The 24,270-nt window shown below is 45.5% G+C and overlaps 1 protein-coding gene across 1 annotated transcript in view; it reads left to right on the top strand.

The window, feature by feature from the left end:
* The window catches only part of PHYH (phytanoyl-CoA 2-hydroxylase), a 385,214-nt gene that overhangs the window by 155,206 nt on the left and 205,738 nt on the right, over positions 1-24,270 (top strand). Inside the window, exon 5 of the mRNA XM_078674221.1 lies at positions 4,390-4,471. Coding sequence (XP_078530347.1) covers positions 4,390-4,471 — 82 coding nt within the window. The remainder of the gene's footprint in view (positions 1-4,389; positions 4,472-24,270) is intronic.

Raw genomic sequence — 24,270 nt, 5'->3', positions numbered from 1 at the left:
GCTCACCCTGCATACTCACACACTGCTGACCCTGCACACTGACACACTGCTAACTCGTGCCTTAACTATGCATATGCCTTAAACACGTGAATGCGTGCCTTAGGTAGTTGGTGTTCTAGCTGTCTGAGCAGATGGGCGGGGAGAGGAACCGGAATGATCGCAGCAGGGAGAAGGACCGGGACACAGCTTGGTAAGTTGGGCCGAACTTTAGGGCTCCGGGCTGGGGCGACTGGGGACGGATCTTTACTACATATGCCATTTACAAGAAAATGTGTTGCAAAGGCATGATTGGTAAAGGCATGCGTGGTAAAGACGCGGTTGCTGTAAAGACTGCGTGGTTTAGGCATGCGTGGTTTTGTTATACAACCTTTGATTGGGGAGAAAATCACCATAGATGTACAGTTATTGCTTTGTTTCTCTTTCATGATGAAACCTATGCCAAATTGAATTAAAAGTGTTCTAAAATAAAGTGACATTTGTCCACAGTGGAAAGCACTTTACAAAAAGGTTAACTGGTCATCTTTCAGCTGCTTAGTTCTATATTTGGTTGTTAAACTGGTACTAATGAGGTGAAAATCTATCCCCAGAATGTATTACCAGGTGTAAAAATTACAAAATCATGATGGTATGCTACCAAAAATGTGCTGCATTATGTCGCACAGTTAACCTTTTCTTGCCACATAATTTAGTTAACCCTGCAGTATAATTTGGTGCTCCCCGCCACATAATTCGAGTGGCCCTGCTGATAGTGTCTCCAAATTGCAAGTAACTAAAAAAGAATCCCCCTTCTCAGCCGAAGACCTGTCTGCGTCTCTCGTAATGAATATTCAATTCCTGTCAGTCTGAGGTTCAGAATTATATTTGGATAGCTGTGGATACTGGGATGTTTTTCGCCAAAGGAGTCTGAGCGGCATGAAATGGACAGGATCGAAGCTGGCATGGTCTACACTGTCACTGGATTCTGTGGATGAAAAAAAAATCACCTTTATTCGCAGTTATCCATCCACAATTTTTTGTCGGAAATCGGTTCCAGGCTGGCCTGGTCTAATATTGTGAGCAGGTGTTTCTAATTCTGGTATTTTAAAGAAAGAAAGAAACGTGGTCTGAAGGAGGAAGGCGCCGTCTCCAGAAGTGAGCATTTTTACCTCACTGCAGTAGAACCCTGCTTTGACTCCCGGGGCCGAGATGTACTTGCAGTGAATAACAGACAGTGCCATTCTCGGCCCGATAGTATCTCTATAAGCGGTGTCATCCACAAACACCTCCCATCAGTCTGAAAACACCTTTACAGCTTGTGCAATGGCCAGAGTTCCCCTCTGTTGACACAGCACTTATAAACCAGGCACTTTCAGTCCCTCTGACAACGTCCAAGCATCGTCAGTTTCCTTCGGTTGGCAAGGTTTTTCGAGCGTTTGTAATGGCAAGAGACCTCCTTTCCCACTAGGGAAATCCATCCCCTCTTGTGACCTGCAGGCAGTTTCCGCCGTGGTTGACAATACCTGCTTCACCGTGCAAACCACGGCCACTTTATGTTAGTCTGACCAGCACTCTCTGCTGAGTGCCGGGCCCTGGCATTGCCTTCCCTTCGTCGAGGCCTGCCACCTCACAGACAGCACTGACCAGTTTGACAATGTCCTTACATCCCCTGGGCGTCCCAGCCAGGAGATGTCGGTCTCACAGTGCGGATGTAGTCCTCGCATCCCTCAGACGGGTCCTGGCACCGAGGAGACATCTCAGATGTCAAGCCTCCATCCATCACAATGCGGATAGTCTTGTTCGTCTGCGCACGCACAAGGCAGACGGAAAGCAGCACACCTGCTACAGAAAGCGTTCATAACAAAAGCCTCGCGGTTCATGGCACCCGAGGGCCTCTTTCGGGGGAGGAAGCAGTGCTTTATTTGCGCCGGTGTGGCGAACCGGCACTCGTTTTAAAACACCAGGACACTTTGTGCTTGCACTTACATTTTAGTGTCGATTGTTAACACTCCAAACTATTTTTTAGTTTTTACTGCAGTATGTAGGGCCTGACGAAGGGGGGCAGGGGGAGTGTTATCTGACACTTTAAGTTTACGTTAACGCACAATACTGCGTTTAAATGGCTGCTCTGATTGCCGCACCGTTGGCCCGCCACATCCGCCTCATTCCAGTGGGTGGATGGTGGAATAGATTCGCAGGCTCAGGATGTCCTTGTACTTACTCCGTGCACAGTGGAGTATTGTTTCCTTTCCGAAAGCCACTGCCTCGGTGCCCTCCTGCACGACCCATTCACCGCCAGAACCAACGTGTGGTATTGATGCTCCCGCTCCCCAAACGAGATGCCTGGGTGAGTGCACGATCTCACAGAAGCGACCCGGCAGAGAACAGTGCTAGTGAGTCCAACATGTTCAGGAACATTACCGGTCCACCAGGCACACAACACTTGCACCAAGAAAAAGTGCAGGATTAATCAAGACGAAATGGTATGCGGTAAGATAGTTATGCATGTGTCACAACCTCTGGAATCTTTAAACAAGCAAAGAGTTGCCAAGAATTTTCAGAAGCTAGTCTTTATTACTAACCCCCCTCCCCCTTTATCTAACCCCAGGGCCAAGCAGTACGCTGGCTCGCGCCAAAGTCAGGGAGTCAAACAGCTGCCTTGATAAACTGCGCACCCGAGGAGGCCTTTCCGTATACACCGAGCACATGATCACTTTTATGATGCTTGAATTGTTATGTAACATTATGTGAGCGCTCCTCCAGTCACGGCATTCCTTCTAGTAAGCTTTGAGACTCGATGCCAAAATAACACTGGCGAGTTAATAACAAGAACTGGAGCCGTAGCCGGGGGCCGGTGACCAGAACCGTCACCGCCGCCGCCGCCACAGCCCACCACAGCCCGCCGGCAAAGGAGAGAGCGGAGTGCAGCAAGCGGTAAGCGGAGATCGTATCATCACTCGTCCCCGCCACAACCACCGCTAACTGTCCGCCGCGGCCGTTCTCCCGCCAAGCAAGCCAAGCGGTGCAACTCGGTGAGCAGTGAACGGCCCCCCACCTTTAGCTACCTGTAGCTGCCGCCAGCATCACAGAAAAGGAAGCTGCGCGCAATGAGCGCTGCAGATTTGTGAACGCGCCCGGCCATCTGGATTCACTAACGGAGGCACCCTGACAGCTCCTAATTATAATTAATGTACTTCTTTGCGCGAGCACGCACGAAATATGCCTCAAAATGGCGGAACAAAACTACATTTACCCTATCACTTCAAGCCTATTAAAAAGAAAACACAAGGAAGACGAATCACTGGCCACATGACATAAAACGCTAAGGAATGTCTGGAATTTCTCTCTCCAAGGCCCTCTTCTTCTTTTTTTTTCTCCTTTAACATTAGTTCTCTAACTCCTCCCCTTTCAGGGGATGGAGTCCGAGCCCTAAAAACAACTACATCTGACATACCATATTTGAGTCGGGAAGTGTTATGCTAGCACATTGTCACCTTTTTTTGTATTCTTATGATGCAGTACTTTTAAAGTTATTTTTGTCTTGATGCAATATTCAGTTAGCCTAATTCATTGTTAAGCTATTTTCAGGTGGTGCTCTAATCCTGTTATATTTTTTCCGATGAACTTTCTTTCCTATTGCACATTTCTTAATGGGTGTCATTTCTCATACTGTATCCTTGGGGCCATTATTTTTGTCCCCATATACAGGGCGTTAAGTGGGCTGGGTCTGAGCACCAGCAGTTATTTTCAGGGGGCCTCGAAACGTGTCTCTAACGGACTCTATTTTTGGGGCTCTCCGAGGTAGTCCGTTTTCTTTTTTTTTTTCTTGGACGACAGTAAGAGCATGCATATTGATATGCGCATGCTCATTTTGCTCACTACGGAGTAGTGAAGGTACAGGCATCACGCCATGCCAGGTGAGCCGCGTTGTAGAACTCTGTGGCATGTTTTGACGGGGGTGGTGGCTTCGTTAAAAGTCACCCCTGTGAAGCTGCATTGCCTTCTGGGAGCAGTGCTTCTAGTACACTCAGCCTCACGTTAAGCCACCCTATACAGGAGGTGTCTGCCTGGGATTTCCCTGGATGACGACACTGGTCTTGGGGTACTGGGGAGGGTGTATGGCATTATCCATACATAGCCTTGCTGTAATAAGGAGGGGGGAGAGCGAGCCTGAGCGGGGAATTCCAAATCTGATGACACTCTGTTATGTGTTAATATTGTCTCCTTTATTAAGAGTATTTCCTTTGGTGATTTTATTCCTGAAATCTAAAATGGATTTTTATAATATTTTCCTTCTTGCTAAAGGATAAATACATTAGTAAAAAAAATATTATAAGAACATTTTAGGCCAATTGAAACAATGTAACACATGAGTAGAATCTTAATTTCATCTATTTTTTTTATTGTCTGTAGATTTTGAAATATGTGCAATGTTTCACGGGACCAAATATCATGGCCATGCATACTATGCTGATAAACAAGCCTCCAGATCCAGGTAATAAGCCTATGAATCGTCTAAGTATATTCAGAAATAGGCTAAAGGTCTATTTACTGTATTAGCGTACATGTAAAGTATTGCAATCAAGTTCAGCATGACCACGATAATGCACGTTTGATTTTCTCAAGTAACTCCGCGGTTGGAGTCTTTATCCATTTTCTTTATTGTTCTAAAGTGATTGAATGTGTGGGGATATTCAAGGTTGGGTGAAGGTGAAAGGGGTTCATTCACAGCAACGTACAGGAGACTATTTCAGTCTACGGAAGACTAACAGTTATGTTCATGGTTGAAGTTGAAGGCGCAATGGTCCCAGTTCAAGCTGAGGTTGTTCCCGTGACCAGTCCTCATCAAGGTAATGGAACTCTGGTAAGTCCAGGAAATTTGATAAGAAGCATAAATATAGAAGCATGGGTCTCTTTTGTCCCACCATTCCCAACACTCAGAGTCACTTGATGCCCCAAGCACCTCTAATCATGGAGTCATCTCGCCCCTCCTCTCCGCCTCCCCCCTCCTCCCCGCCTCCCTCCTCATTCATAAAGTATTCCGGCACTAGTCACTAGTCCCACACCGAATGGATTTCAATGCCATATAAGCTCCACCAGCTGATGGTAGCCACGGACCACATTTTTGGTGTCTCACTGAATCTCTGCGGCGTGTCTACTGTCCCATGGAACCCAAGGAGGCCTCCAGTTGGTCTACAGTCCACTGATCCATTGTCAATGCCTACTGAGCCCCTCAAACTCACCTTGAAGTCTTTGACTTAAGCTCTAACCAATCTCGAACAGAAGCCATCCACCTTCTTACATTTGATTCTGTGTCCAGGGCAGAGTTTGGTGCCACGGCAAACGCCACAGGTGCACGTATCGACCCAGATGTCACTGATGCAGGGAGGGGAGCTTATTGCTTTTTGTTGGATTCAGAAACCCACATTCCACCACCGGTTAGTGCTTCTGATTGTGCACAACACATACTCACTACCCTTTCTTTCCTACCCCACAGATATGCCACCCAAACCACAATACCTCCTAGTGCACCACTTATTGTTATTCCATGGAGAACTTCAAGATCTCTTAGCCAAGGGAGCAATATAAAAAGTACCAGTACGCCTTGTGTGTCTGAGACTGGTTGAATGCTCAGGGCATCTCACCCGACTGGCCAGCACTTGGTAGGATCTTTAAATGCCAGGGCAGACACACTCCGCTGTCATTGCCTAGCGTATCACGAATGGCAGTTCTACTCCAATTTGGTACAGGGCATCTTCCAGCTATGGGGTAAAACCTAGTACAATGTATTCACCGCCACAGAGAACCTGCAGTGTCCAGTCTTTTGTACTTGAGAGTTTTCAAGGCAGTCTTCCCTTGGGGATGCCTTCCGCCAGCATTGATGGTCTCCTGCACGCCCCTTCCCCTCTCTCTTGCCCAGAGCACTGAAACGAGCAAGATAGACAGACCAGGCACAAGTCAACCCAGTGGGTATGGACTGGATGAGAAGAGTGTGTTACCCAGGACTATGAACATTTGTAATCTGATGTGGCTGCCCCTTCAGGAGGACCACTTGTCCCTGCAGCAGGGTCAAGTCTTCTACCCAACCCTGCACAACTTAAACCTCAGTGTGTAGAGATTGAGCTGTAACAGTTGACGGTCTTCGACCTTTCTCCTGAAATGATTCATGTCATCTTGACGTCCATCTACCCAAATCTGTTTACTCAGGACGCTGGGAGAAGTTTGTTGTCTGGTGTTCCTCCTCATACATCCAACCCCTGAATTCACAGTTATCAGATGTTCTCTATGAGAAAGTCAGTTATTCGTGATGGGGATGTGAGCCTTTTCCAAATAATGTCACAGTTCTGTTCTAGGTCCTGTTAAGTCTCAATTTAAACCTAAGCTCAACCCTTGGTAGCTGTAGCAAAGAGACTACTGACTTAACTTAGGAGAAATGTGTGAAGCTTTTATCAGTATCAAATCAGTTAAAAAGTAGAAAACACAGCATATGATTTTTAGAAGTTTTAAGTTAAAATGGCGCCAAAAAGCGTTACTCGCCAAATGCAGTCATTTGGTTGCACTTGACCGGTACATAGGCATGATTTAAGGCTGACTGCGATGGAGTGCAAGTCAGATACTGAAACTAAGTTCATCGTGGTCGAGAGTTTAACCTTCTGACTTAGTCTCTGAAATGGAAGTCGAAAATCCTCAGTGAGGTAGACAGCAGGCTGTTGCTGAGATGGTTCCTTCGAGGCTGGATAGCTGTCGTCCAAGTTCCGATGAAGCCTTTGATGTTTGACAGGAAAACTCTGAGCAGGGGAAATTCAAAATTCACGCAGTGAGAAGGACTCTCACCAGCCAGATACTTTTGGCTCCATCTCCTGGTGAAGATTTCTGACTTGGTCATTTTTTTGGAGTTCAGAGTCCTCTTCCACCATAAGGATGGAAGATGTGGGATAACAAGGCTCCACAAGGCCTGTTGAAATGGATCTGCCTCTGTGGAAAAGCTCTGAGCGGAGCAACCTTTATCTTTGGCCCAGTGGGAACGCACATTACTCTGATTGACTTGGCAGGTTTCCTACAATTATCTATTGATTCCCCATGCAAAAATCCTTAAAGTGTCTAAGTCCCAGGTTTTACGGTTAGGTAGGAGAAGTACACTCTAACACTTATGCAAGGACACCAGGACTTTAGGAACACCATAGTTCTCCTTCCAGGAAGTACCATCAGCCGAATCTAGAGCAAATCCAGTCGGAACTGATCAGCATGGCTCTTCAGAAAAGTGGGCTTCCTACAGCTATCTGTGTAGCTTAACAGGATGTTAGCCAACTAGCCCTTGGAGTCCAGTCTTCTAGGTACAAGTGGGAGCATGAGAAATAAAAATACCCCCCTCCCCTTACCCCCCTCCCCACAAACCAGTTCCGGAATAGGTTTTCCTTCCACTGGGATTGGCTAGTTGGACAATAGCAGGGGCAGGACTAGGTGTAACTTGCATCTGCCTGTGATTGTGGATGTGCCTGTGAAGCTTGTGCAGTTGGTGAGTGTTGGAAATAGGATTATTGGTTGAGGGGGTGAAACCCTACTCAGTGGTCAACCACACTTCTTGTCATGGTGAAGCACAAGCAAACCCCAAATTAACCTGTGCTCAACCCTGTGGTAGTGTGGCACAAAAGTAGTGAGGCTTAACTTAGAGGCAATGTGTAAAGTAGTTACACAGCTCTTCAAAGAGTAATAAAGTGAAAACACAGCACAAAAAAATCCCACAATAATTTAGTTAAAGAGTAAAATTAATACATTATTTGAGACCAAAACAACAGAATTCCAATTGATAGAACCAGAGATATACTATTTTAAAGAGTTATGGTAAGTATGGTGCCTAAAAGCACAAAGTGTAATTCGTGCTTTTCTGGTCATGCGATGATCAGATAGTGAAAGTCACAAGTTTACGCTGACTGCGATGGAGTGCAGGCTGCATAAAGGGACCAGGTTTGTCTCGCTGAAAGAGTTACCTTCAAAAGTCCAGCACAAAGAGTTCCGTTCTCTGGGGAGGGGGCAGCGAGGAGCAGGGAGAGTGTCAAGGATGGTCATTGATGTAGTGCGAGCAGCAGGCCGGGCATTGCGGACAGTTGTTGCTGTAGCACTAAAATCCTGCCTGGCATCGTGGATGGTCGTTGCTGGAGATTTCTGTTCCCAGGCATCGCTGGCTGTTGCGCGACTAGTCTGGTTCACCAGAGTTTCGCATTGCCGGGCGACGTGGTTGGCAAGATCTTGGTGCAAACAAGCCAATCTATGGTCATGAAGAGCCAAAACCTCAGGATTTCTCCCTTTCTTGTAGAAGGAGCTCAACTGATGTCATACCAAGGGTCCAAGACCTGAAGGGCACTTCCTAGAGATCAGGAACTCACTACAGCAGAGCTCAGGCAGGACCAGTTACCAGTGCAGGCTGCATGTCAGCTGGGCAGATGCAGGGAAACCTCTGGAGTGCGTTATGTCCCCATAGCACAGAATAAGAGGTCAGTCAGCTGACACTTTGAGTAACTTCAGTCTGGGATGATAGGCGCAGGTCCAATCTATCCTCTCAGCAACCACAGCAGCTGTCCTTCTGGCAGCAGAGCAACACAGTGGTCTGCTTAAGTAGTACGTCCAGAGGTGTACTGAAGAGTTGGGTCTGAGGGTGATATACTTTTACCTTGTGCCCACTTTGAAGTAGGAGAAAGTTCTGGAGGTTTTCACCCCCAGAGATGCTTGCCATTTCCTGCTTCCCTGCCTTTGCCCCAGCTGATCTGGGAACACAAAAGACTAGTGTCAAATCCTTGTGAGTGTGCTCAGCAGAGGCTTTGTGCTGTGCATGTGTGGTAGGTGACATCTCTGCCCCTATCGGGTTACAGAGGGTCCATCCTGCCAATGCCTACTCCCCTTTTTATCTCACTATCTAGGATCAATACACAAAGACCAGCTATAGCTAGTTATGTGACCCAGGACACAGGCGGCTGTAAGCATCAAGGGCCAGATACAGGACCCTGTTTAGCTGTTGCAAATGGAAGGTCTGCCCATTTTGCGACTGCTGACAAGGGTTGTGGTTTGTACAAACCCTATTTTTGCTAGTCGGTAATCTGTTACCCACTCACAAAATAGCGGTTGCAAGTAGCTATTATACTATCGAGTCACACTGGAATGTATGGTTGTTTTGCGACTGCAAATACGGTTGCAAAAAAATCGCTGTTACTATGTTGGCTAGTGAAAATACTTTTTAAGAGCAGGCAGTGGTCCCTTGGACCACTGCCTACTCTTACAAAAGGAAACAGAAACGTTTATTTTTTAAATGCATCTCATTTTCCTTTAAGGAAAACTGGCTGCATTTAAAAAAACAAATATATTTAAAAAGCAGTCACAAACACGGTGGTCTGCTGACCCTAGCAGGCCAGCATCCTTGTGAGTGCTGGCCATTTCCAATGGGTCGCAAATTGCGACCTGCCGCATGAATATTGAGGAGGCAGGTCATTTGCGACACCATTGAAAATCACTAAATGTGTCTAAGACGCATTAGTACATTCTGTTTTGCAAGTTGCAAAAATCGCAGTTTGCGACTTGCGAGACACAATGGTCATACATCTGGCCCCAAATTGTTAGGTAAGAAAATGCCAACTTTCTAAAAGTCAAACCTTTGGGGGATTGGGCCCTAGATAACAACCACCATGGGCCCCAGACAAACTATAAAATATCTAGGGGGTGGTTGAATGAATTGCGTACTTTTACTGAAGGGCAAGATATTTAATAAACTTGGCCAGTCTTTTAATTTGTACACTTCTTCAGTTACAATGTTAGCATTATAATCAGACTAGTACAAGGATAACCCCTCTTCTGTTATATGAATGACTTACGAATCATTGATAAAGCTGAACTGTGATAGAATCATGCAACATTAGAAAAACCTAAAAAGAAAACAAAAATTACAATAAATGGTGCATTGGTAGACACACGAAAGAAATTGAATTGTGTTGTAAACCAGTACAAAAGGTTTCTTTAGAAGGGATTAGTTCATAGCAGCTCAAAGGAAGCTAAACCCTTTCTGTATCGACATCTGGGTTCCATTATCATCTAATATGGAAAGGATTATTGCTCATAACATTTCTTTGCACGTTACATATTGGTGAACACTGTTAATGAGTTCCCAGAAGGTTCCCACCTACGCGTTTCGAACCGCAACTGACTGGGGGTTCTAGGGCTATGGGCTTCTTCCAAAGCATTTATTATCTGAAGCACTTCTTGGATTTGATTGGTAGGATCTTGCAAACTAACTCAATACCACTCTTCTTTGTAAACATGTTTCCTATCCTCTGCCAAATACTTCTCTTTGTCCCACCCCACCACTACACCTGCTTTGTCTGCTTGCTTAATAACTAAAGAAGTATCATTTCTAAGTTCTTAAATAGCTAGTGATTGTTTCCTGGTTATGCAATTTTTGCAGAACTGTTTTTCTTCTCCAGTTGAGTCAATGAGGAAAGAACAAATTCTCAAAAGTAATCAATTCTTTGTGTATGGAATATAGAGGCGAGCATAATGTAGATTTCTTACATAGGCTTCTTCTGTTTTCTTTGTCTCTTTATTTAAAAAGAAGGCTTTTAATCTGAGCATCCTGAGAACTCGAGGGCCTCTATTTTGAGCCTAGTGAAATCCGTTGGTTTTGAGGGTACAAAGGAAAGGCCAAATTCATGAACCAACTCCTGGTCTTGTGTCAAGGTCTTCGGAGAAAGGTTAACCGTGCTGGGTTGCTTTAATTCTGGTAGAACTGGCGTCTTGTGTGTGTTCCCCATGGTTGGAATTTGAGATGGCCTCTGTTTTTGGGATTGTCTCTGTCTAAAAAAGCCACCTGCCTTGATGGATTTTGCTTGGAACAGCTAGCCCCTTAATCAGAGTATCCAGTTGACTCGGAGGACGAAGTGTCAGAAACAGTAAGGAACCTATTTTTTATCTGTCCTGGTAGTCCACTAGGGCTCTTCTTGACTCCATTCTTGTATAATAATAGTCTTTTAGATATGGATAGACTGAATCAATATTGAAAGCTTTTAGCTTTACCTCCAATTTGTTGACTTTGAAATTTATGGTGTTGTCTCTGAATGTGCTAATTTTATTTTCAGTTTTCTCAAGTAGTGTTTTTGCTTCAATAACCGTTTGGTTGTCTCTGATAGCCTGTTCCAGGGCAGCAATCTCGTCTTCCTGTTTTTTACAAATCCTTTGTGCAGTTTCGATTGAGTGCACCATGAGGTCTCTGTTACATTTTATGCTTATGTAACTAAAACCTTTTTATATTCGGAATCTTCTGTGAATATGACGGGTGTATTCCTGACCTGTAGGCCCCAAGGGATAGTGCCTACTTTCAAATGTTATAATAAGAAATGGCTGTGTAACTCTGTGCAAATCAACTTCTTTTTAGCCGTGTGAGTTTCTCTGACTCATTTTGTGGTTTGGCTGTTGCGCTTAGTGTTGTGACCTTAGTGGAAAGACACCAGGAGCCAGGTTGTATATTCAAGACTTGTTTATTCAGTCTTCAGATCAAATTACAACAATGATGACTCCAGCCAGCTTAGTGCGGTACCAGCCCCACCAGGAGCAGCCTCCCTAGCTGCTCAGCCCATCTCCAACTGCCACATTCACCCACTCAGTCACCCAGGCATTCCACGCATCACAGGCACACCAACATTCTAATACCAAGACACACACTGGCTGAGCAGCTACAGGCAGCAGGGCTAGAATACATGTTATATAATTATGTAGGATATAACATTACCTCCTTTTTCTTTAAACAAAAGAAAACTATTACATCACATTACAATTACATTACAGATCTCAAAGATGGAATCATAAAGTAATAAAAATCTCCAATAGCTGTTACTCTCTAGGATGCAATAAAAGTAAGCAACAATGAAAATAAAATCATTAAAGAACAAATTTCTAATCTCAAGTATGCAGCGATGATAATAATACATCACAAGAGAACCATATACTGTAAAGGAAGGACAGTTCAGATAAAAACAATTTAATTGCAAAATCCCCCATCCCCCTTCATGAGAAGATAATCACAAATATCAGAACATTGAATAAAGTTCCATAAATACTGAGACATGAAGCACTATGACCAAAAGGGTCGAAAGAACACACAACCCAAATGCCCAAAAGCATAACCAAAAATAGTGCTAAAGGTAAAATTACCTATGACTCAAACCCAAGAGTAGGGAAAATAGAACAAATTGGTCGTCACCCATATTACCAACCATAAAGATACTGTGCACAACTGAGACAGGGATTACATCTAACAACCCACCCCGCGTAGGAGTTAACCTAGGTACAACAGATGGGAACTAACCCATGGCCCAACCCCTTTGTAGAGGTTACTTACCCCGTGTAGGAGTAACTCACTGTCCCATTGAAAACATCCAAAATGGGAACTGACCCAAACCCCCTCGAAGAGGTTACATACCCCAAGTAGGAGTAACACATTTTCCCATAGGACTAATAAACCTGAAGTAAAACAGGAACTGACTAAAGATAGACCACATATAACTATCCCTGATGTAAGGGAACTGTGAAAACCACCACTGTTAACCTGTGGCTTCACTACGTAAAAAGGTTGTACAAGTAACACCTTAAACTCTGATAAATATTTATACTAGAATATTTGTACACCTACAAAAAAAACACACAGGTACACGCCGGTGAGCGACCTCTCACCCGAGTAGTGATTATTATCACTTTCCCTATAGAAGAGAAAACAAAACCGCACAAAGCAAAAATTGCACGACATTTCTCTTGCACACCTGTGAGAAGTTACACTACAATAAAAACCTAGAACACATTGCAGTGTAAAGCATATTGCCCCAGTATTGGAACTTTCATAGATTCCCATGCTTTTGTATCATTCCCCGTCGTCGGAATGAGAGTCTCGGTAATAAAAAATACCATAGTAGTAGGTACAAAAGAGAAAGGAAAGGCCTAGGCCTCATTCCCTTTTGTAACATATCAGCCTCTTTTTGTAAAAGAGACCAAATTTTAGGCATCAGCCAATCAGAAGAACCTCACCCCTGGAACCTTCCTGAAGGAACCTCAGAGCCTTAGATTTTCTACCGCACGTTGTGCTAGGGAGTCTCCATTGAGCTCTGCTCTATTTTCAACACTTTCAAGTAGATTTCTACAGTTTTTTCTTCAGGATTTCTTCAGTTTTACTTCAGGAATCTCTCCTTTTCTTCAGGATGTCTGAAGTTGAGAAAAAGAAAGCCCTTTTCAAGCTCTGTTCCACCAGTAGAAAGAAAAGGCTGTTTGTGGAGGACAAACACAAAGATTGCATTTACTGCCTTTATCCGGATCACAAGGCAGAGGACTGCAAAATTTGCCGCACTCTGTCCACCAAGACCTTGAGAGATCGTGCTGGAAGACTGCTTACATGGCTACAGAGGCAGAAGGAGAGGAAACATGGAGTTTCCAGTGATGAGGAGGAATCGTCTTCATTTGCTTCCTCAAAAAGGTCAGTGAAAAGGGGTAGAGGTTCCCCATCTTCCTCTGTTGGGCGCCCCTCAAAGGCTTCTAAAAAGACCCCCAGAGAGTCTGATAGCCGGGGTTCAGGAAGTTCCCCCCACTTCAGGAATCTCTCCTTTTCTTCAGGATGTCTGAAGTTGAGAAAAAGAAAGCCCTTTTCAAGCCCTGTTCCACCTGTGGAAAGAAAAGGCTGTTTGTGGAGGACAAACACAAAGATTGCATTTACTGCCTTTATCCGGATCAGAAGGCAGAGGACTGCAAAATTTGCCGCACTCTCTCCACCAAGACCTTGAGAGATCGTGCTGGAAGACTGCTTAAATGGCTACAGAGGCAGAAGGAGAGGAAACATGGAATCGTCTTCATTTGCTTCCTCAAAAAGGTCAGTGAAAAGGGGTAGAGGTTCCCCATCTTCCTCTGTTGGGCGCCCCTCAAAGGCTTCTAAAAAGACCCCCAGAGAGACTGATAGCCGGGGTTCAGGAAGTTCCCCCCACCGCAGTGGGACGGATAAGGCAGAACTGGTTTCGCCTCCTAAGGGTGAGAAGACAGACCCAGCCTTCAAAAAACCCTCCTCACATTCTTCAGAGAGGAGTTCTAAGTCCTCTACGACGAAGACATCGTCGACAGTGGGTCCGTCGACGAAGAAAATGAAGCCCAAAATCCAATTGGTCCCGTCGGCGGGAGAATCGTCGACGAAAGCTTCGTCGTCGACGGCAGCGTCGACGGGAGATGTGCCGACGACATCGTCGACGAAGACGTCGTCGACGGCTTCATTAACATCGTCGACAGTGACGACGACGGCGTCGACGACGGTATCGGCGACGGTGGTGTCGTCGACGAGTGCATCGACGACGACAACAATATCTACAACGTCGGCGGGTTCGTCGACGGTGGTGTCGACGACGATATCTGTAATTCCAATATCGTCGGTGAGGATATCTCCGGCGTCGACGGAACCATCGACGATACTGGCTACGGAGAGACGAGTGACGGTTTCTTTAACGAGAATCACTCCTGAGATGACATCCCCGAGAAGGGTGACCCTTTTACCGCCAACTTTGTTGTTGGACCAGGGAGAATCTGAGGAAGACGGACAGGATGCTTATGACTATGCCAATAGCCCGTCTCAGCTACTAATGAAGAGTCAAGAGACAGATTCAGAAGGGACATATGACCAAGGGGAAGGAGAATATCATCAAATGGCCCACTCTAAGGGCTATATGCCACAAGACATGACTTCGGTTCCTACAACATTCCTGCATGACCTCCACAAGATGTTGCAGGACTATAAGTCAAAAGCAGAAAGACCAACACCACGTAGGTCTGCTCCTTCGACACCAGTGAGGAACCCCCTCATCTGTAGTCACTCCGGTACTTCCGATACAGACCCCACCTCAACCTCAGCGGCCGGTGCCTCAGGCTCCGTCAGAGCCAGCCGATGACCCGGATGGGGATGATGATGATGATGAATCATCCAATGATAACCAAGAGTCGGATCATGATGGGGATGAATATGATGACTACATCATCCCAGACCAAGCTTCGCCACATCAAGACTTGGTAGATTCACCTCCTGCTGACATCGGCAGTTTTCACCAGCTGATGGAACGTCCAGCTGGGAGATTTAAACTGGTAATGCCCGCTCAAACCACGGACTGTTTCTTATATGATTTCAAAGAAACACACCGCAAGACAACAAGGTCGATTCCAATTGTGGATCATTTGTGGGAGGAAGGTTTGAAAGCTATGAAAAACCCAGCGACGGTGGTCCCTGTGCTACCGCGTCTGGATAAAAAGTATAAAGCACCAGATGATGGACCTGCAGCGCTAACGGGCCATCCAAAACCTGACTCTGTCATCTCACAGGCAGCACAGAGGAAGTCGCGGAACCCCTCTGCTCCCTTAACGGCCCCTCCTGAAAAGGATGGACGACGACTGGATAACACGGGCAAGCGGTTTTCATCGATGGCTAGCCTGCTAATACGTGCCGCCAATGCTTTGGCGATATTAGGACGATATGATCGCCAATTATGGTGTGATGTAGCTCCATATCTGGAACAGCTTCCACCGGAGTCAGTGGCGGAAGCAAAGAAGACTTTACAAGAGGGTGAGGCGGTCTTTATGGAAATTATAGACTGTGCCATGGACATTGCCACGACGTCCTTTCGGGCGTTGGCAGGAGCGGCAGTGTTAAGACGCCAAGGGTGGCTGAAGGCGACTTGGTTTAGACCGGAAATTCAGAACAAGGTCCTTGATCTGCCCTTCGATGGCGAGGCCCTATTCGGGAAATTAATAGATGATACTCTTCAAGAGATCAAAAAGGACACAGAAACAGCCAGGTCGCTAGGTACCCTCCAGTATCGCAAATCTCCCTTCAGAGGTTCGAGAGGCAGAGGAGGTGGTTATAGAGGTTCATACCAACAACAGCAGCAACGCTATTCTTCAAACAGCTCAGGATACCAGCAAAACCGCCAGTCATACCAGCAAAGGCAGGGCCAATCTTCGGGTTACTCGAGGCCTTACAACAAGGGCAAGCAGGCTGCCCGTGGACGAGACACGTCCAAGCGCCAATAGCGGCCTCCTGGCTCTGCCTACTGTTCCCTCCTCCAAGAAATCATCAGTTGGAGGCAGGGTGTCAAAATTCCTTCAAAATTGGTCCAAAATAACATCGGACCGTTGGGTGATCAACATCATAAGGCGAGGACATACTTTGGAATTTATGGAAGTCCCTCCACCCAGGCCCCCGGCAGCCATTCCATCGAAACATCTGCGTCTCCTAAGGCTCGAAGTACAACACATGCTCCGCAAAGGGGCGATAGAGCCGGTCCCCTCCAAACAACAGGGCCAAGGTTTCTATTCCAGGTTCTTCCTGGTGAGAAAGACGCTGGAAAAATGGCGCCCCATCTTAGACCTCAGGGAGCTAAATACCTATCTCGTCTCCCTATCTTTCCGGATGGTATCCTTACAGGACATATTGAAGATGATCAGCCCGGGGGATTTCATGGCCACGCTCGATCTGGAGGACGCGTACTTCCATGTCCCGATTCACCCAGCACACAGAAGGTTCCTACGCTTCACAGTAGCCAAGAGCCATTTTCAGTTCAGGGTTCTACCGTTCGGTCTTCGCTCTGCCCCAAGGATTTTCACGAAGGTGCTGGCACCGGTGGCAGCATTTCTGCGAAAGAACCACTTCCAGGTCTTCCCTTATCTGGACGATTGGTTACTGAAGGCCCCGTCCAGAAGGTTAGCGCAGGACGCTGTGCAGGCTTGCACCAATCTGTTCCTGAATTTGGGGCTCACTTTGAACAGAGAAAAATCCACGCTGATGCCCTCAAGAAGAGCACGGTTCCTAGGAGCAGTGCTAGATTCAAGGCTCTCGAGGGCGTTTCCTACTCAAGAGAGGATAGAGAAACTGCAACGGTTGGAACGAAACCTTCGGTGGAAAAAAGGTGTCTTTCTGTACGCAGCTACAAGTCGCTGCTAGGGGTGATGTCCTCATGTATTCCCTTAATTCCACACTGCAGACTGCGGATGCGTCCCCTGCAGGAACAAGTGGACCTCCAATGGAAACAAGTGCACGGATCGTTCGAGGACAAGGTGGTTGTCACTCGGGAGATGAAAGAGGCAGTGATTTGGTGGTCACATCAAGACAATTTGTGCCAAGGTCTATCCTTCGCAAGCGTACCATCGCCTCAAATACTGACAACGGATGCGTCATTGGAGGGATGGGGAGCAGTGATGCAGGATCTGCAGGTCAGCGGCCATTGGTCTCCTCGCGAGCAAAAACTGCATATCAATCTTTTGGAGCTGAGAGCGATCAGGCTAGCTCTTCAAGCTTTTCTTCCGCGACTCCAGGGTTCACAAGTGCTCATCAGGACGGACAACACCACAGCTATGCATTATGTAAACAAAGAAGGAGGAACGAGATCACTCCTCTTGTCGCGAGAAGCTCAGCAGATATGGGAATGGTCCATTCTTCAGAGAATTTCACTAAAGGCGGAGCACTTACCAGGAGTGCTGAACGAAGGCGCCGACAGACTGAGCAGGTTATCCTCAGTCAGTCACGAGTGGGAACTAAAACAGCAGGTTCTGGATCTACTATTTCAGACATGGGGCACACCGGAGGTGGACCTATTTGCAACGCCAACCAACAAGAAATGCCGGTCATATGCCAGCAGGTTCCACCATCAAGGCTCATTGGGCAATGCCCTGTCGATAGCCTGGACGGGGAAGTTTCTTAATGCGTTTCCACCAATTCCCTTGATTCCACGCCTCATCATGAAGATGAAGACGGAACCATGCAAAATCCTCCTAATAGCCCCAGCATGGCCGAGACAATTTTGGTACACAGAACTACATCTGCTGTCGCTAGTTCCTCCATTCCTGCTGGAGGAGGTTCCGGATCTTCTGACAATGTCCGGAGGACAGGTCTGGCATCCAGACCCAAAATCATTACACCTGACTGCATGGCTCCTGACCAGCGAGAATTCATGAATGTCCCTCTTTCCAAGGAGAGCAAGGACATCCTTTCCCAGGCAAGAGCACCTTCAACAAACAAGCCATACAGATTAAAATGGAAAAGGTTTTGTATTTGGTGTAAAAAGGAAAAGGTTGATCCTTTTACTTCAAAACCTCATCAACTCCTGCCTTATCTACTCTCGCTAGCAAAGTCTAATCTGACCCATTCTACGATCAAGGTCCATTTGGCGGCAATTTCAAGATTCAGGAAATCTGACTCTGGTCCTTCATTATGGTCTTCAAGAATTGTCAAGCAATTCCTCAAAGGCCTGTTCAGGGTCTATCCACCAGTGAGACCTCCTCCTCCAACTTGGCATTTAAACTTGGTCCTGGCTCACGGGCAAGATGGCCGCCGACGGACCGTAGGAGGCAGCAGCTCCTATCCACTCTCCCGAGTGAATGTTGAAACCTCGAAGAATGGAGTGAGTTTGGGAAATAAACTGCGACACCCAGTATCTGTGGAGAGTAGCGGAAAGAAAGGAGTGAACAGCAGTGCAAAGGGGGAGAAAAAAACTGAGATTTAACATACGATATTGCGAGATGTAACAGCATGATTAAGCCCCTAACGAACTGGGCTAATTCTGCTAAGTGGTCCGCATTACAAGTACTTGCAAATTTGGAGAAAGAACCTTGGGCTTTGTGGCAGTTACTAGGAGCATCGATAGAAGAAGTGTTTCAACGAGTCCAGGGTGCGTGGCAAGTAAGAAGGCAGTATATGGCTTCAAAAACAGCGAGAGCAGCCAAGGATATGGACAGGTCAGAGGAAGAGGATCTACTGACTAGTGACACTGAGAATGCGTCGGTGAAGCTGAGAGCAAAGACAAGACACAGAGCCCAGCTAAGAAGGGAGGCTGCTAGAGTACGTGAGGAACTGAAAATATCAGCTGCAGAGAGGAGAAAACAGGAGAAAGATATAGAAAAAAAGAAAAAGAAAGAAACGGTAAAAAAAGGCTTTACCAGGAGTATTGATGCAGGCTCCGAGACATCAAAGGAAGCCTCTCTCCGACAGCAGACATTGTTTCAATCCTTCCCGGGGCTCAGAGCCGAGGGCGCTCCGGACATGCCTGGTGTTAGCTGTTTGAGTGCCTGTGACGGACTGGACGGGATTACAGAGCAACTCCCTGTTGCGAGGCTTATAGAAGAGGCTGACCACTCAGAGGCCGGGATGAACTTAGCGGAAGATGGTACCGAAGGGAAGAGCACGGAGCTCCCTGAAGGAACCGCCCGGAGTCAGGCGGAAGAGCGGGATGATGTATCGGGGAGTACTCACATTAAACAACGGGGCATAAATGAAAACAGCGCAAAGGAAAGTCCCGTGGAGAATGGGCTGGTAACAGTGCTCGTGGAAGGACATACAGGAAGAAATTGCTCAGGTTTGGAAAACGAGATTGTACAGCCAAGCGCGACTATAGAGCACCAGATTAGTGTCAGCGGGGGAGTGGGCGAAATTGACGCAAGCAATGAGATAACTACTGGAGAGGTTGTAGAGCCCGTATCTCTCCCGCCAGATGAATCGGGTAAGGAGCAAGTGGGGGGACCCTGTCTAATTAGGAATGCTGTTGAACTTTCTGAAATCCCTGCACAGTGTGATAGTAATGAGGGAGCTGCATCCACGATTTGCTTAGTTTCATCAAAAGAAAACCCCTCAGACATTCCAGCGCAAAAAAATGATGAAGGTAACAATGTCACCAGTAATATTTCAGAGGATATACTAGATGGCTCCCAAAGAAATAACGGGGGGATAGATAAACAACATGTTGATAGAAATGTTGATTCCCTCCCAGCACCCACTGGTTCACCGAGTGATGATTTTCTTCACTGGTAATGATGATGATAAGGAAGAAATTGACTCTGAAGAGCCGGAGGAGACGGCTTCCAATCGCAATTTATCTACCGATATGGAAGATACACCAACAACAACGGGAAGTGACTCAGAGACTTCGGAAACAGATATTTCAGAATTAGAGACTGAGTCAAACCCAGAATATAATACTATACTCAAACGAAATTTGGTGTCTAAGCTAAGTAGAAAAAAGGGAGCTAAGGGAGCTAAAGGAAGGACTTGTAGAAGAACAAAGAAAAGAGGGAGTGTAATTCAATCTGGGGTGGCGAAAAAACTGGATTGGGACTATGCAGCCACTTCACAGATGTATCAAGAGGGCGCAGTTGGTGGCTCTGACCGGCCAAATAAATCACAAAGTCAGGCACGGGCATGCTCACAAACACAGGAAAATAGCAATGCAGCAAATTTTGAACTCTTGTTCTCAACTTTAAAACAAATTCAGGGAGAGGCCCGTCAGGAGAGTCAAAGAGCTAAGCAGGCGAACAAAAAAATACAAGGGTCCCTCCGCAAGGTCGACAAATTGTATACAGAAATGGCTGATCGATTGGCGGAAGTTGAGGAGAGGACTGGCAAAGTCGAGGATGAAATGGTAAAGCTACAGGAGTACAGGGAAGAGCAAGAAAAAACATCATCTGACGTCTTGTGGAAACTCGAAGACTTTGAAAATAGACAGAGACGCAATAATATAAGAATTTTGGGCGTTGATGAAGAGAAGGAAGGGACGGATATACGTGCTTTTGTTGTAGAACTGTTGAAGGGGGCTTTCCCAGAGCTTGATAAATGGGATTGGGACAAAGAGGTGCAGCGCGCACATAGGTTCCCCTTAGCACAAAAGAAAACCACAAATCCGAAAGCAAGGGCTATTTTAGTATACATTGGGAATTTCTTGTTGAGAGAGGAAATAATTAAAAAGGCAAAACCTATGTCTAAGCGCTCATATAAGGATATAACATTTTTTATCCGCCCAGATTTTTGCCACACAACTGTGGAAAGAAGGTGGCGTATGAGGCAACTAATAACGCCCTTCCAGAATCTGGGATGTGAAGTATATTTAATGTTTCCCTGCCGACTTAAAGTTGGTCACAATGGCCAATTCAGGGTTTTCTTTTCAGAAGTAGTAGCGCAGGAGTATTTGAATTATTTGAAAGAAGCGAAAACACAAAGAGATGGGAAGACAAAGAATGAGAGAGCGTTAGCCATAAGACAAACCGAGAATATGACACAAAAAAAGAAAAAATGAAATAGAAAGAGAATAAAGTATTAGGGGTGGAGCAGTACAGGTAAATAGTACTAGTGATACAGATTGTATAAAATGACACTAACACTTCGGGAGGGTGGGAACGGAGAGGCCCTCTGGGGGAGGATCGGCTGTCAGACAGAGATCAATATTGACCTCTTTGCCAGTAGGGAGGGGGGGTGGGAGGGATGGGGCCTAGGGGAGGGGGAGGGGAGGGAGGGACAGGGCACGACAAGACAGAAAAAGGCAGAATTGTTGATGGAAGCAAGGACGGGAGTGGGAGGAAAAGGAGAAGGAGATAAAATAGGATGCAAGATAAGAGATATGAGGCTGAAAAGAAGAAGAAGATATAGAGCGGTAAAGTATGAGCATGAGTATGAGTACAAGTATAGCTGGGCACATAATAGATATACAAAGAAACATTTATGGGAATGAGGTATGTGACGTGGAATGTTTGTGGGCTAAATGAGGCTAAAAAAAGACTTAAGGTATCACTGTTATTAAGGCAAATGAATGTAGATTTTATTTTTATTCAGGAAACGCATGTCATGAGTACACAAGAATTTTTTTTGAAACAAATGGGCTTTCAGGTATTGGTTGCTTCGCAGCAAAATGTTAAAAAAAAGAGGAGTTGCTATATTATCTAGAGATAAAAACATACGCTTGAGAAAAAAGGCACACGATCAATGGGGAAGATGGGCAATGGTTGAATGCATGATTGATGGGGAGTGGACCACGCTGATAAGTGTATATGGGTCAACCGAGGATGACCCAGAGATTTTCCAATTTCTAGATGTGGAATTAGCCACTTGGGCTCCGAGAATTATAATGGCAGGAGACTTGAACATTAATGGTGCTGATGGATTAGGCTTAGGTTCATTTGGTAAATACTGTGGCAGAAAAAAACTAATGTGCCGTGCTTTACAAGAATTGGCTGCTAATAATGTCTTATCTGATGCCTGGGGGAAAAGAATGCCAGGGAATAAGGGCTATACATACTATTCTGCCCCACATAAAATATGTGTGAGATTGGATTATTTCTTTGTCTCAAATGAAATATTAACAGAATCTAGGATAGATAGACTCCCGCGAATTCTAAGCGATCACAATCCCCTAATCCTCACAGTGAGAAAATCAATAAACACTAAACAGCAAAGGCAATAGACTTTTGAAAGGGCATTATTATTGGAAGAAAAATACGTGGAGCACATGAAGTTGTGGATTAAAGAATTCTTTGAGAACAATAGGGATAGTACTTCTGTGGGGGTGGTTTGGGATGCATTCAAGTCGGGGGTACGGGGAGAGACTTTGAGTTTTAGTTCGTATAAGAGAAAACAAGAACAAAGGAAAAATGTGGAAATAGCTGAGGCAGTACTTAAAGCTGAGGAGGAATTAGAGGAATGCATTCTGAGTGGAACCCCGGCAGAAAATGTGTATCTGAAACTATTAAAAGTGAAGGGTGAAGCTGAGGGAGATATTGCTAGAAGGGCTGCAAAACTCTATACTAGTAAAAGAGAAAAATGTCATGAGTTTAGTGAAGCAGTGGGAAGAACTTTAGCAGTACGAACAAGACAACAAGAAGCACTAGGCACTGTAAGGGAGATTAAGGATTTCTCTGGTAGGATACATACAGAGACTGAGAAAATAAGGGAAGTTTTTAGATCTTTTTATGAAGAGCTATACGAGGAACCGATTAGGAGTGATCCCGGGAAAATTAGAGATTATTTACAGGATATTCCGGTGGCCAGATTCACGGCAGAAGAAGCAGATAGGTTAGAGGAGATTTTCTTGGAGGAAGAAATAAAAAACGCTATATCAAATTTCCCATCTGGAAAAGCAGCAGGCCCGGATACGATCCCAATAGAATTCTATAAAATATTCTGGGATGTTTTAAAAATAGATATGCTTAGGACAATGCAGAAGGCGCAAGATGGTAATTCAATACCTAAGTCATGGGGAGGTGCCGAAATAGTTATAATATTAAAAAAAGGGAAACCAGCAGAAGAACCTGGATCATATAGGCCTATCACGCTGATGAATACGGATACTAAAATCTTTTCCAAGGCACTGGCGACAAGATACGCTAAGATAATAGACAGAGTGGTGAGCAAAAATCAGCACGGTTTCATACCTGGAAGGGGCACCACCCATCATACGTGTAAAGTGATTACATTGTTTGATGCCGCAGCAGTCTCAGGGGATCCGATGGCAATTATGTTATTAGATGCAGAAAAGGCAATTGATCGGGTCTCCTGGGACTATTTGTGGTATACATTGGAAAGAGCAGGAGTCAAAAAGGGGTTCATTAAAGCAGTCCAGGCGCTATATGTAAATCCCGTGGCCTCGGTGAGGGTGAATGCGGGGGTCACCACCCAATTTGGGATAAGGAGAGGTACAAGACAGGGTTGCCCCTGTTCTCCATTGCTATTTGCAATGTATATGGACCCACTAATCTGGAGAATAGAAACGAGTGTTTTAATAAAACCATTACCTACACGGATTGGGTATTGTAAAATATTGGCATATGCCGATGATGTTGCAGTAATTACACCAGATCCAACGGAGGCTATTCCTCAAGTAGAAGCAGAAGCACTGAAGTTTGGAATAATCTCGGGTTACAAACTTAACACTGCTAAGACCCAGATCATTAAAAATTGGCATACCCCCTGCACAGATAGCCGAGTAATTAAAACTGGAACATATTTGGGGGTGGGGATATCGGCTGAGTTAGATAAATTAGTGGAAATAAACATAACCCCTTTAATAAACAAAGTACGGAAGGATTTAGACAGAATAGATAATTTGCACCTCTCAATTCTGGGGCGGACCAATGTGGTAAAAATGCTAGTGTTACCGAAGTTTCTTTATTTTTTTAGAGCAATCCCTTTATTATTTGAGAACAACTTATTCAAGAAGATAGAAAATATGATTAATAGGTTTATATGGGCAAAGGGAAAAACTAGGAGAGCACTTAGGTACATGACACTGCCAAGGGAGAGGGGAGGGTGGGCATTACCAGATCTAAGGTTTTACTATTGGGCAGCAGCTTTACAAAATATGGTGGGTTTGGTGGGCGGGGGAGAAGATGAAGGAGGGAATGAGTTAGGCTCATTGGCAATATATGGCTTGCTATTAGGGCCAGAGGCTGAGAATGTTCTTTTGAAGTATACTGAACCCAGCTATTACAAAA

The sequence above is a fragment of the Lissotriton helveticus genome, chromosome 1_1, assembly GCF_964261635.1.
Source record: "Lissotriton helveticus chromosome 1_1, aLisHel1.1, whole genome shotgun sequence".
NCBI classification, from domain to species: Eukaryota; Metazoa; Chordata; class Amphibia; order Caudata; family Salamandridae; genus Lissotriton; species Lissotriton helveticus.
This window is presented reverse-complemented; position numbering and strand designations above follow the sequence as displayed.